Source organism: Mus musculus, chromosome 16 (assembly GCF_000001635.26).
Source record: "Mus musculus strain C57BL/6J chromosome 16, GRCm38.p6 C57BL/6J".
Taxonomy (NCBI): domain Eukaryota; kingdom Metazoa; phylum Chordata; class Mammalia; order Rodentia; family Muridae; genus Mus; species Mus musculus.
In genome coordinates, this window is record NC_000082.6 from 11,094,231 (window position 1) to 11,107,330 (window position 13,100).

A 13,100-nucleotide genomic window follows, 5' to 3' on the forward strand; every position below is an offset into this window, starting at 1 on the left:
GCTCCTCGCCTTACTCATTGTGCGCTCACTTTCCCCCACTACCTGCCTAGTATCAAGTATTCAGGGGAGGGAAGTTTTGGGGAGATGGCGGGACTTTCTTCTTACTTTGATGGTACCTGTAAGTACCTATGTTGTCTTATTCATTTATTTACATCTTACTTTATCCAAATTCCTCTTAGGAATTTAAGTTCTTATTTATTGCTGCTACCCTAGTTGGATGAAGACGACTCTAAACTTCTGACCCTCCTGCCTCCACCTTCCCAATACTTGATTAAAGGAATGTGTCCCCACAAGCAGTTTATAGGGTGCTGGGGAGCAAACCCAGGGTTTTATGCATGTTAGGCAAGCACTCTACCAACTGAGCAGCATCGCATGCCACTAACTATATGTGAAATGAGTGAATCTAGCATATACAAACAACTCACACAAATTGACAATAAAAAAAATGATTGAAATGTGCACACCACAGAAAGGGAATGGACCTGGATAATCATTACATCAAAAAGTACCCAATCTCACTCTGAGGAAAGCAAAATAATACCACTTTTGACCTTCAAACTGAGCCTGAAATGTAAGGCATGGGGAATATAGAGTATCAATGACCAGGAGAACACCGGGGGCCCTGAAATAACACAAGCAGAGATCGTAAAGTTCGACACTTGACAACAGAAGTTTGTGGCCTGCTAGCAACAAAGAAGGGACAGCACATCAGGCATGGTGGCGCACACCTTTAGTCCCAGCACTCAGGAGTCAGAGGAAAGTGGATCTCTTTGAGTTCGAGGCCAGTCTGGTCTACAAAGCAAGTTTCAGGGCAGCCAGCACTGTTACACAGAGAAACCATGTCTTAGCAAACAGAGAGGGGGAGGAGAGAGGGAGGGAGAAAAAGAGGGGGAAGAAGGGAGGAGGGAGGGAGGGAGACAGACAGAGAAGGAGAAAAAGAAAGGAGAAGAACAGAAACACCTCCAACACAGTACAACTTCTGTTTAAGGTTTAAAACAACATCTCTCATGCTTGGAAAACAGTATTCTTTCCTAATGGGCACAGGGGAGTAGAAATCTATAAAGAACCTGAAAGAGGGTGAAGAGGCATACCACATATAGTCCCAGATATTCTGAAGACTGAGGAAGAGGAATGCTTGAGCCTAGGAAGAGCTTAAGACTGAGTTGGACAAAATATGGAGACATGCCTCAAACAGAGCAAGAAGAATCTGAAAGGAGAGTAAAGTTTAGTTTGGTGTTGGGGCACAAAGAGGGTCACATCCACCCATGTGATGTTTTCATCACTAAAAATAGGTAGGTAGGTAGGTAGGTAGGTAGATAGATAGATAGATAGATAGATAGATGAATACCTAAATAGGCTTTAGTCTGCTGTGTGTGCATCTGCCATAGCATGACTGTAGAGAGTAAAGGGAAGTTCTGGGGACAGAATCCAGGTTGTTAGCTTTCCCTGCTCAGTCCTCCTTATTTTTCAGGGACCATGCATACTATAAAGTTTGAACAATTATAAAATAAAGTTCAGTGTTGAAGGGGGATGTAGAAGATAGTGTAGGGAACACTTCGTCCTTTCCCACTCTCCTTCCTTACTGTAGATGTTAAATAAGATCAGTTAAATTTCAGCTTACCAAGTAGCCAATATACAAATCTGAACAAATTCAACACATAAAGGCATCACCTTCAAAGCCTGGCACTGTGGTACACACACCTTTAATCCTAGCATTGTAGGCAGAGACAGACAGGTGTCTGTGAGTGTCTGTGAGTCTGAGGCCAGCCTGGTCTACAGAGTGAGTCCAGGCCAGCTTAAGCTGTTTCATAATAAGATCCTGTCTCAAAAATGGAAAACGTTTTCTTCAATCCCAAGTCCCACTTCCAGCACTGCCAGCCTTAACCATCAGGTGAGGAGCAGCTGACTGGAACAGTGGGATGCCTCTCTAGGTGAACAATCCTAAACACAAACCTGACGACTTAAAGTGACTCAAGAGAAACACAGAAAGAATAGACTAGAAAGCAAAATAGTGGTTTGTGGGGAGGCTGCATGTACCTGGGCATCTGACTCAGAGCCACAGTCATGCAAGGAAAATGGTGGGGAAGATACTATAGAAAGCAATCACTAGCAAAAAATCCAACTGCAAGTCAGTGCATCACAGTGAGGGTAGGGAGACAATGAACCCCAGTAACTGCAGAACTGTAAAACTAAGGGTCAAGAGAACTGGGCTAAGTCCATGAATCTCATTAAAAATGCTTCCCACGAGGCTATGTAACTGGCAGTCCTGAACTACTAACACACCTTTTTACCCATGTATATTGCCATCATGGGAACCAGGATTTTTAGTACTGGGGTAAGAAGTTACACTGTAGGAGAAGAAGGCTAAAATGAATACTATTGTGTCAGCCTGGAATCAGAGATAACTGTATAAGCTAGCTTTTCATTTTCACCTATGTATAGGATATAAAAGTATGGATGTGGGGCTGGAGAGATGGCTCAGCGGTTAAGAACACTGGCTGTTCTTCCAGAGGTCCTGAGTTCAATTCCCAGCAACTACATGGTGGTTCATAACCATCTGTAATGGGATCTGATGGCCCCTTCTGATGTGTCTAAGACAGCTACAGTGTACTCACATACATAAAATAAATAAATAAATCTTTAAGATAATACATGGATGCTTTCACATATAGGTATAAATGCATGTGTTTCCTGGTTCTATCTGCTGAGACCTTGAACTAAGAATGGCTGGAAGCCACCAAAGAGTATACCCAGCATTCAGACCTTCTCCCCAACTGTCAGTCTCCACAGAAGGCACCAGGTTCCTACAGAAGAGGCTGAAGAGAGGGAAAAAAGCAGGGAGAGATGTGTGTTACAGTCCTATGGATGGACCCTGGGTCTTCCACATGCTAGCAGACACTCTTACCAATGAGCCACTTTCTTTTAAATGGTTCGACACATTAAGTTCAGATGATAAAAATATCAGGAAAAAAAAAAAAGGCAGCACCTAAGCTACAGTTGAAGTTTCCAGAGCCTATGTGACACTGCACAGGAAAGGGTGTCTCCAGCATGATATGCTGCAGCAGAAGAATAAAAAGTGACAGCCTGCCTGGAGGCTGAATGGGGCCACTCAACAGCAATTTAACTGCACCAGCATGAATGAAGCAGGTTGTCTGCACAAAGCACAGCCTAACACACTGCAACTCTGAAACTTGTGAACATGGTGGAAATTTTCCAGAAAGAAGTACATCAAGTTTGCGATCTTGTGCAATAATTAATATTTGGATTACAGTTTACAGTCTAAGAATAATGTGAGTGCACCATGTTAAAGCAGGCACTGGCACGTCTTACACATGTCCTCTTTGTCACTTATAAAATGGATCCTTTTGTTCTAAAAGCAATGAGGCTCCAATATTTTAATTAAGAATTATGAAAGCCAGATGTAATAGGAGGTACAACGATCAGGAGTTCATGGTCATCTTTAGCTATGATGGGAGTTTGAGGTTAACCTAGGCTCCATGAGAGGGTCTAATGGAAAAATACAAAACAAAACAACTTCGAATATGTTAAAGAATTTAAAATAAATTAAGGCTCATATTCTCTCCTCCCTTTCCCCCTCCAAGAAAAATCTACCAAGAGCCAGGTGTGGTAGTGCATGCTTTTAATGTAGGCAGAGGCAAGTAGGTCTGAGTTTAGGCCAGCCTGGTTTACAGACCTAGTTCCAAGATAGTCAGGGTTATACAGAGAAACCCTGTCTTGAACCCCCAACCCCAAATAAATCTAACATGAGAAAAGTCACATTCTATTACTTTTTTAAGATCAGAAAAAAAGGGGACCTGGAAAGATGGCTCAATGGTTAAGAGCACAATCAGAACTCAGATCCTGAATTCAGTTCTCAGCAACTACATGGTGGCTCACAACCATCTATAACGGGGACCTGATGCCCTCTACTAGCATTCAGGTGTACATGCACATAGTACTCATATAAATACATAAATAAATCTTTAATAAAAGAAAAAAGATTAGAAAAATCTGTTTCTATATGTATCTGGGTACATGCACCAAGAGCTACAGTTATAAGCAGCTGTGAGTCCCTATCATGGATACTGAGATATGATCCTAGATTGCCTGCAAGAGCAGTATGCTCACTTACTGAAATACTGAGTCATCTCTTCAGGCCTCTCAACTAATTCTTATAGGTCTCATACAGTCTATTTATTAGCCTTTTCCTTAGCCAGCTTTAGATCCCCAGTAACCACAAAGCAGCAAATGGTAGCAAAAGTGACTATAAATGTGACAAGCTCTTAAAAGAACATCTGGGCAAGGAAACAGCTGCATGTGCCAATAGCTAATCAGATAAAGGTGACCAGAGCCTGAACTGTGGCCATTTACTCTCTCTAGGAGGGAACAGGAAAACACTCAGACTAACTGTCCTGTTGTAAGAGCTGAGGCATGGACCCTGTGTCCTTAGAGCTCACTGAGCCACTCTTAGGCACACTATAAGATAGGACATGTTCCATGAACACTGCACAAAGGGAACAACAGAAGGCACTGGTGTGTCCACAAAGTCTGATGGGTTTTCAGTGGTCAGCTATCTTGCTTTGAGTTCTCAATCTCACCTTCTGGCCATTTGTTAGAAGGTTGGGGCTCTTTGCCACTAACAGACTACATCACCCCAATTCCCATGTAACCTAGGGACAGCTTTAGTCACTTTTCCTGTTCCTTGCACACACATTTGTCAAGACCCACCACTTTTTTTTTTTTCTGAGACAGGGTTTCTTTGTGTAGCCCTGGCTGTCCTGGAACTCAGAAATAAGCCTGCCTCTGCCTCCCAAGTGCTGGGATGAAAGGCATGTGCAACCACTGCCCAGCTTACCCACCACTTTTGCTCTCTAAGGATGCAAGGAGAATGAAGGAGGTGAAATTCCCTGAGGTTTCCCTCCAGGTCAATCTGGACTCTCATGCTCGCATCAGAATTCTGTTAGGGGGTTTCTGAACGCTCTCACCTCAGTCTGTTTTTTTTAGTACCATTTCCCTTAAAGTCAGTATGAAATATCAAAACCAATTTTATATTAAAGAGAACATACCTCTTCTGAGCCATGAACTACATCAATTCAAATGCTAAAGGAAGAGTAAGAATAGCCTCATTCATTAGAAAACAGAATAGAAGACCAGGCATGGCAGCTCAGACCTTTAATCCCAGCACTTGGGAGGCAGAGGCAAGTGGATCTCTAAGTTCCAGGCCTGCTTGATCTACAGAGTGAGTTTTAGGACAGCCAGGACACAAGACAGTATCTCCTAAACTTCCTCATTCCTCAAACGTTGTGAAAATTACCATCAAAGATGACATTTCCTCCCCACTTCTTCAGAAAGAGATAGACATTCTAACTAGAAACTGAGCTGATACAATTTAATTGCCTCAGACACCTATAGCACCTGGTGTTCTGGGAGTACTGTACCCCAGGATCCCCAAAGAACAAACAAGCCAGGGCTGAACAAGGCAGGACTCTTAGACCTCCAGGAGAGCTCTGTATGAGCTAATCTCTCAGGGTCTGAACAAAGAGGAACACTGGGTCAAGAGAAAATGATGCAGACACCTAGTGATAAGGATGTCCTGGTCTACTCCATAACTAAGTATCAGCAGATTAAGCTACATGTATTTAATCGGCACGATTGAAACATGATTTACCTCTAGGGAAATTTCTCTTCTGGGCATTTTTTTTTTAAACTTCTTTACATTGGTTAACTGTGACCTTTCAATAGGCAAACCAGTGTGGCCTGGAAATAGCCCTTATTTTATTCTCATTAACTTCTGGTTTTCTCTCTTTTTCTTCTTCAGGGTTTTAGATAAATTGGAAAAAGGAAAATAAGATTATGCTAAAAGAGGATAACAACTGTCCCACTGTAGTTGGGGACTCCTTCCTCAGTGCACTTATGATGACGACTTCATACTCCAATGTTAGACATGCCTATCAAATGAAAATCCTTAAAAAAAAAGGGGAGAGAGAGAGAGAGGGCAGAGTAGGCAAGTGGTAGGTAGTGGCATACAATTTAATCTCAGCACTCAGGAGGCAGAGGCAAGTGGATCTCTGAGATTGAGGCCAGCCTGGTCTACAGAGTGAGTTCTAGGCCAGTGAGGCTACACAGAGAACCCTGCCTCAAAATACCATCCCCCAGCAAAAAAGGACACATTGCAGAAATGTTCGCTATGTATAAACTACCGCAATATTTGTATGTTCCCCTAGAAATGTTAACTTTGAGGTTTATATATTTTTATGATTCTTCACATAAAGACTAAAACAATTGTGTAGAAAGAAATCTGGCATTTGGAGACCATAAACACATGTCAGTGTTTGTCAAGACACCACTAAACACAGAGAATCCTCTCTTGTGAGCTGGAAAAAGAGGAAAAGCAAGATGCAGTTCCAGATATATTATTTTAGAAGAACATACACTACAGAGCTAAATAGCTGTTGTCACGCATCTCCATGACAGGAAAATATACACTCTCACAGCAGCAGTCCTGTTCATCAGATCCCAAAGCAGTGTGAAGTGCTCAAACAGTCCCCTTTAAACTCCTTCCTTTCCACCCTCTGAGAAGGTGGCCAGTCTGAACATGGGCTTACAAGCCCTCTTCCACCTATTTTAGGCTGTACTATGTGCTAATCAAGTCATCCACATGAGGTGTTTCTTTCCCTCAAGACAACCCTTTAAAGACATGAGAAGCACTCTTGCTTCACAGGCCTATAATTACTGTAGAAGGATCTCGGCATTTTAGAGCTGAAGTGTCCTTCAAAGGCTACTAGGACAAAGCTCCTTTAAGATGAAAAAAAAGAAAATACATGTAAGCCATTAAGCCCACTACTAAATTTTCATCTTTTTCTTTTTAAAGACAAGGTCTCCTTCTGAAATCTAAGCTGGTCTTAATTCACAGGAAACCTCCTGCCTCCACCTCTAGAATTATAGGATTATAATCATGAGCCACCATCACCAACTATTATGTTTCTTCCTTTGGTTTTTTGAGACAGGGTTTCTCTGTGTAGCCCTGGTTGTCCTAGAACTCATGCTATAGATCAGGCTGGCCTCCTGAGTGCATGGGTTAAAGGTGCGCACCCCTACCAGCTGGCACATTTCTTTAAGCAAAAGAATAATAAAGACTGTTGACACTGAATGGCTCTAAGAACAAGACTCTGCTGTCTGGATAAGGCTGTTTTTCTTTAGGTCCTAGAAGCACCAGGTACAGGCCCACAGTTAAATACTTGGAAATGACCAAGCATTAATGAGAACCCACTAAGACCTACACTGAAGAACCAAAAGAAGCTGTAACTAAATGAATAACCATGCTATGCGTGAGAAAGGGAAGGTAAGTATGAGCCTATGAACTGACTTCAAACCCATTCCCATATTTAACATAATCCCAACCCTAATCCACCGGAAGGCATGGATGTATATAAAAAAAACTTCACAAGAACTAGGGGAAGTAGGATCTATCTACACTTTACCAAGTAGTAACAGCTTAGAAAGCCATATATTCATCATATTTATGTCTATAAAAATGATCACCTTGAGCTAGAGAGATGGCTCAGCAGTTAAGAGCACTGACTGCTCTTCCAGGGGTCCTGAGTTCAATTCCTAGCAACAGCATGGTGGCTCACAGCCATCTGTAATGGGATCCAATGCCATCTTCTGGTGTGTCTGAAGACAGTGACAGTGTACTCACATATATAAAAAATAAATAAATTTTAAAAAGAGCATGCACACGTTTCTCTTATGTGACCTATTATTAACAATAAGGACAATAAGTCCTAGAGTCAGCAAGAGAAAAGGGAGGGCAAATCCAGATGCTCAGGGTAAGACTCATCTCAGGTTCTCCTTCAGGGTATACAGATTAAGTTAAAAATAACTCCAAACGTGTCTTCTTCTTAAGAAAACGGTTCATTAAGTGTAAGTGGGAACTTAGTCACTTAGGATGAGCAAGTGGGAATCTCAGCTCCTAACACTGTATGCAGCAGGATTCTAAGACCTGGCTAGAAGCACTGTAGGAGGAGAGAGAAAAGGTAAGTCCAACCACACAGGTCATCAGAGATGGCAGGGTGCGGGGGAATTACCAAGCATGTTCATCTTGGCTTTGTGTGGTTTGCTTCTGTGATATGGAGAAAGAACCCAGGGCCCTGAGCATCCTAGAGGGGAGGCTCTACCAGCTATACCTTTCTCCCAGTTTCTGTTTTATCATTTTTGTACTGGAATGTGGGTCTTGCTGTTTTCTAGGACTAGTCTCAAATGAGTCCCCCTGCCTCAGCTCACTAAGTAGCTCAGACTGTAAATGCCACCAACCCCCCCCCCCCCATGTCATTTATCCCTGTTTTGTTCTCATCTAGCTTGAAGGAAAGAAAGGGAGGGAAGGAAGGCTACCGTCTTGTATCTGGAAAGGCTTTTCCTTCTGAAAAACTGCAAATGAAAAAGCAGTTTAAAATAAATGACTTACTAAGGTGGCATAACAGAATATAAGCAATCAAAACAAAAAACAATCTTTCATGATCCCAAAATAGCCCTTCAGCTGAAGAATTAAATGCTGCCTTCATTTCAGGGATTACTGGGTTCCCTTTCAAATACAACTTTATTTATGTTCTTTCATGAAGAGCTTTAAATGTGTGCTTCTAAACTTATTTAAGTTGTATTTTACTTTTAGAATTCAAACTTGGAGCTAAACCTAATGATACAGCTCTGCAATCTTACCTCTGTGGCAGCCACAGTAGACCAACTGCAAGTTCAAAGCCAGCCTGGACAACTTAGTGAGACCTTGTCTCAAAATAAAATCAGTGAGGAGGGTTGGGGATGTAGCTCAGTGAAAGGGCATAAGACGACAGGACACACTTATACAACAGGTCACCTTCCCCCTTAGTATCTCCCAGAGTCAATTCTCTGTGCATAAAACCCCAAAACAATGCACAGTAAAGTAGTCAGTCATATAATTGTTTGATATAATAATGATGTACTATTGTAAGTTTTGTTTTTTTTTTGGTTTTTGTTTTTTTTTTTTTTTGGTTTTTCGAGACAGGGTTTCTCTGTATAGCCCTGGCTGTCCTGGAACTCACTTGGTAGACCAGGCTGGGCTCGAACTCAGAAATCCGCCTGCCTCTGCCTCCCGAGTGCTGGGATTAAAGGCATGTGCCACCACGCCCGGCTCTATTGTAAGTTTTTAAGCCTGAAATAATCTAATACCCAGTTAAAAAAAAAATAGATGGTTGATCTATTGGGATAATGTGTAACAGCATTTAAAGAGATCACTCACTTGGCAAATACCCAGCCACTAGAAAAAAACTCATGCTCCCACCCCTAGAAATTTAAGTTTAAAAAGACATTCAACAAATTATTTTATAATTACATTCATAAAGGTATCCATAATTACTAGGGAGAAACAACAAGGAACAGTTTAGGTTCAGGAATGGGGCTCATTGGACATTGGTATTTGAGCTGGACCCTGAGGGATGAATAAGAGTCTAACAGTCTCAGGGCTCTTCTGCCTTCTAGAAAGGACTAACATTTGTAAAGTTAGAAAAGTATCATGGGAAGAGGAGGGCAGAGACTAAAAACAGCTAAGTGCCCACTGTCTAGTCCAGATGTGAGTGAAGCACCACCATGGTAACAAAAGAATCAGAGACAAGTGTGTAGATGGATGTATCCAACAGAACTGACAAGACAGACTCGGCCATGACCTTGAGAGAACACAAAGCAATATGGAAAGAGGAAGAGGATATGGGAGTAGCACACAGATGTGGAGTGAGACTGATGCAGGCTCATGATGTTCTGTGGCATACCTGTGACCTTTGGAAACCACCCTGTGAAGGAAAGGCCCTGAGTTATATGGCACAGCATACTCAACTATTGACCAGGTAAGCACTGAGTCAGATCAAAACCTGTCACTTCACATAAAACATAACAACAGTCCAAACAAAACTTAGAACATGGTTTGGCGCCAGAGGGTCAAACTCTATATAATAATATGCTACATCTAATAAACAATAGACCTGATTATTTTATTAATTTATTTATTTTTAGGCATGGTCTCCCTATGTACAGCAAACTGGCCTGGAGCCCACAGAGATCCACCTGCCTCTGTCTCCTAAGTGCTAGGATTAAAGGCATGCACCACCATGCCCAGCAAGAAAATACCTGGTACAGTACAATGCTTTATTAATCGAAGTTAAACGAGAGTTAATATTCATTAAAAATACATTGAGAAAAGGAATCTAGCAAATTAGAAAATATAATCATAAAGATACTATATGCCAAAACATATAAAAATCAGTACATCTCTGCTTAATGTGCCAATGTCTTAATACACATTCGTTTTACCTTTCTTTAACGAATGCAGTGCTGAGGTGAAGAAGGTCAAGTAACCAGGAGGCTGGGGTGAACCGCTGAATTCAAAGTATCCGAGTACTCCAGGCTGCAGGGGCAAGAGTACAGTTGGTGACATAGGCACTGTCAGCTGAATGATGAATAGCTGTTATCTTAAGTATAGAAAATCTTGTGATGCCAGGAATGGATGGTGAATATACTGCCACATTTCATTTCTAAATCTGACCACCTGAGGAGGGCTGTGTGTGGGCTGTGGTGAACTTCCTCTCCATTCAGCCAGATCCTGGGGTGAGGGAAGGAGTGCAGCAGCCTTCCCACTGGGTTCCCCCAACCCTAAGCGGACCTTCCCACCACAATTGGCAGCACAGAGCCCTGGCAGCAAACCCCACAGGTTCAGATTCTCATTCTTTGTAGTTCTGGGTATATTGTATCAGTATTAACCAGTACTCTGGTTATATTAGACCAGTAACATCATTGTATTTGTATCTTTCTTGGGTTTCACTATCAGTCACTTCCTCTCTAAAATCACTTTCTCCCTTTGGTAGAAATCAGGTTATATTTGGCCTCACCTGTAACCTGGTCCCTTCTTTTTCTCCACATCCAATACCACTGAATGGCAAGGCCTTCTCTGGTCAGGTTAGCTACAAAGAAACTCTGGCCCTCCTCCACTATCCTCAAACTCAATCCATCTGCTTAATCTACTCCTGTAAGCTTAGCACAGAATAGCCCTTCCATATGCCAAAACAATTAGCTGTTCCCTACCATACATCTGCTTTGCTTGCTGTCTTTGAGGTGTCACAGCACCCCTGTCTGGTTTGGTTCTGTGACAATCACATCTGCCTAAAGACCCTAGCAGTTAGAGATCCTTGAGGGATGAATGATAGAGCTATAGTCAGAAGACTTAAGCTCAAGCCCAGGCTCCAGGAGCTAAATATATGGCCTTGTGGTGATCATGCAAGCAATGGTTTCTTACTGGAAGCAGTGCTAATTCTTCACATGGTAACAGTGAAGGAAAAGCTTACTTATAGGCATTAGTCTGATACAGATGAGCCCTTTAGCTCTGGTGCCCTCAGCACCATGCTCTTATAGGTAACTAGAAAGACAGATACTTAGGGAAAAATGGATTCAAAAATTTGACACAGAAATTTCATATGTTGATAATATTTAAAACCAATGATAACCAGTCATGGTGGCTCAAGCCCATAATTCCAGCCTTCAGAAGGCAGACAGTATGCCAGCCTGTTCTACATAGTGAGTTTGAAGACCAGCCAGGGTTACACAGTGAGACCTTCTCACAAAAAAATAAAAAAGAGTAAAAATAAAATTAATAAGCAAAGAAAAGGCCCAGCATGGTGGTAAAAACAAGAGATAAAGAGTTCCACATTGCCGTTTTAAAAAAAGATTTATTTATTTTATGTATATGAATGAGTACATTGTCAATCTTCAGACACACCAGAAGAGGGTATTGGATCTCATTACAGATGGTTGTGAGCTGTGAGGAGCCACCCTCACAGTCGCCTAGATGGCGCTGACGAAGGTTGAGTGTCCAAGTGTCCTTCCCCCAGGAAAAACGACACGGGAGCGGACCAAAACCCCTCCGGGTGACGAGCCTGGGAGGAGGTTTTGTGTAAGGCCCCTATGCTTGCACACTGGGGATTTGACCTCTATCTCCACTCTCAGTACTGGGTGGCCTGTTGCTTCTAAAATAAAAGAAAAGGGGGAGATGTGAGTAGCCGCCCTCACAGTCGCTGTTACAAGATGGCGCTGACATCCCTTGCTCGTAGTAAAATGTGCGCAGGCGTCAGGGTATCGTTCCATTACCCGAGCCCTGCCTTTCTCGTGGCGTTAACTGACTGATAGTGGGCAGCCAATCCCAGTGGTGCACATCTCCAACCGTTTTTTTCGCAGCCTATAAAAGGGAAGGGTTTCTGCTCTCTGGGTCTCCTCTCCTGAAGCTGATCATCTATCTCTCGAGATGTATTAAAGCTGTACTGCAGAAGGATCCGAGTGGCCTGCGTGCGTTTTACTGGCGAGATGGTAGCATGGGTCAGTGAGCCACCATGTGGTTGCTAGGAATTGAACTCAGAACCTCTGGAAGAGCAGTCAGTGCTCTTAGCCTCTGAGCCATCTCTCCAGCCCCAGTTCCAAGTTATTATGTATGAGTTTGAGGCCAGCCTGGCTTGCAGGAAACTGTTTCAGACAACAGAAAATCCACCGGGTCCCCCAACATCCCTCCCAATAGTATGCTGCACGAAAGAGGACGTTTCTGGTCTATACTGAAGATTCTTCTTTTCAAGCTAAACTATTTGGTTAACTCTCTAGATTCAATTAAGTCAACTAGTCTTCCTCTGGAAAACAAAACCAAACCCTAAGATGAAATGTTTAATCCTAACATCCAGAAAAAAATCTAGCAAATAGCCTATTCTCAAACTGAAGAAATAAGGAAGCTGTTGTTTCATGTCATTTGCAGTACTGGAGATGGAACCCAGCACCTCCTACATGGGTAAGGACACACTCTCCCATGCAACACCAGCCCCAGTACAAAAGCAAACACTGGCAACTAATGGTTTGTTTTTGTTTTTGTTTTTGTCCTACTCCTTCAGAACTCCTTAAACAAGCCAGCCTATAATAGAGTTACACCAGAGCACATTTACCTTCTTAAGGATTTCCAGCCATTCCACAACAGAATAAGCTTTCCTATCATGAACATAAGACAACCTTTCAGAAATTCTAGGAACTGTTAATGCTGTCCAAAAATA

General features: G+C 42.4%; 1 protein-coding gene across 7 annotated transcripts in view; it reads right to left on the minus strand.

The window, feature by feature from the left end:
- Txndc11 (thioredoxin domain containing 11) overlaps positions 1-13,100 on the minus strand; it is a 59,735-nt gene that overhangs the window by 19,320 nt on the left and 27,315 nt on the right. For 6 of the 7 annotated variants that reach the window (XM_030248911.1, XM_006521660.4, XM_006521662.3 and 3 more), the window contains one exon: positions 10,336-10,429. The exons of the other annotated variant lie outside the window; for it this stretch is intronic. Coding sequence is in view for 4 of the 6 variants with exons in the window: in XM_006521660.4 (XP_006521723.1) it covers positions 10,336-10,429 (94 nt within the window). In the remaining 2 variants the exon portion in view is untranslated. The remainder of the gene's footprint in view (positions 1-10,335; positions 10,430-13,100) is intronic. 7 annotated transcript variants of the gene reach the window in all.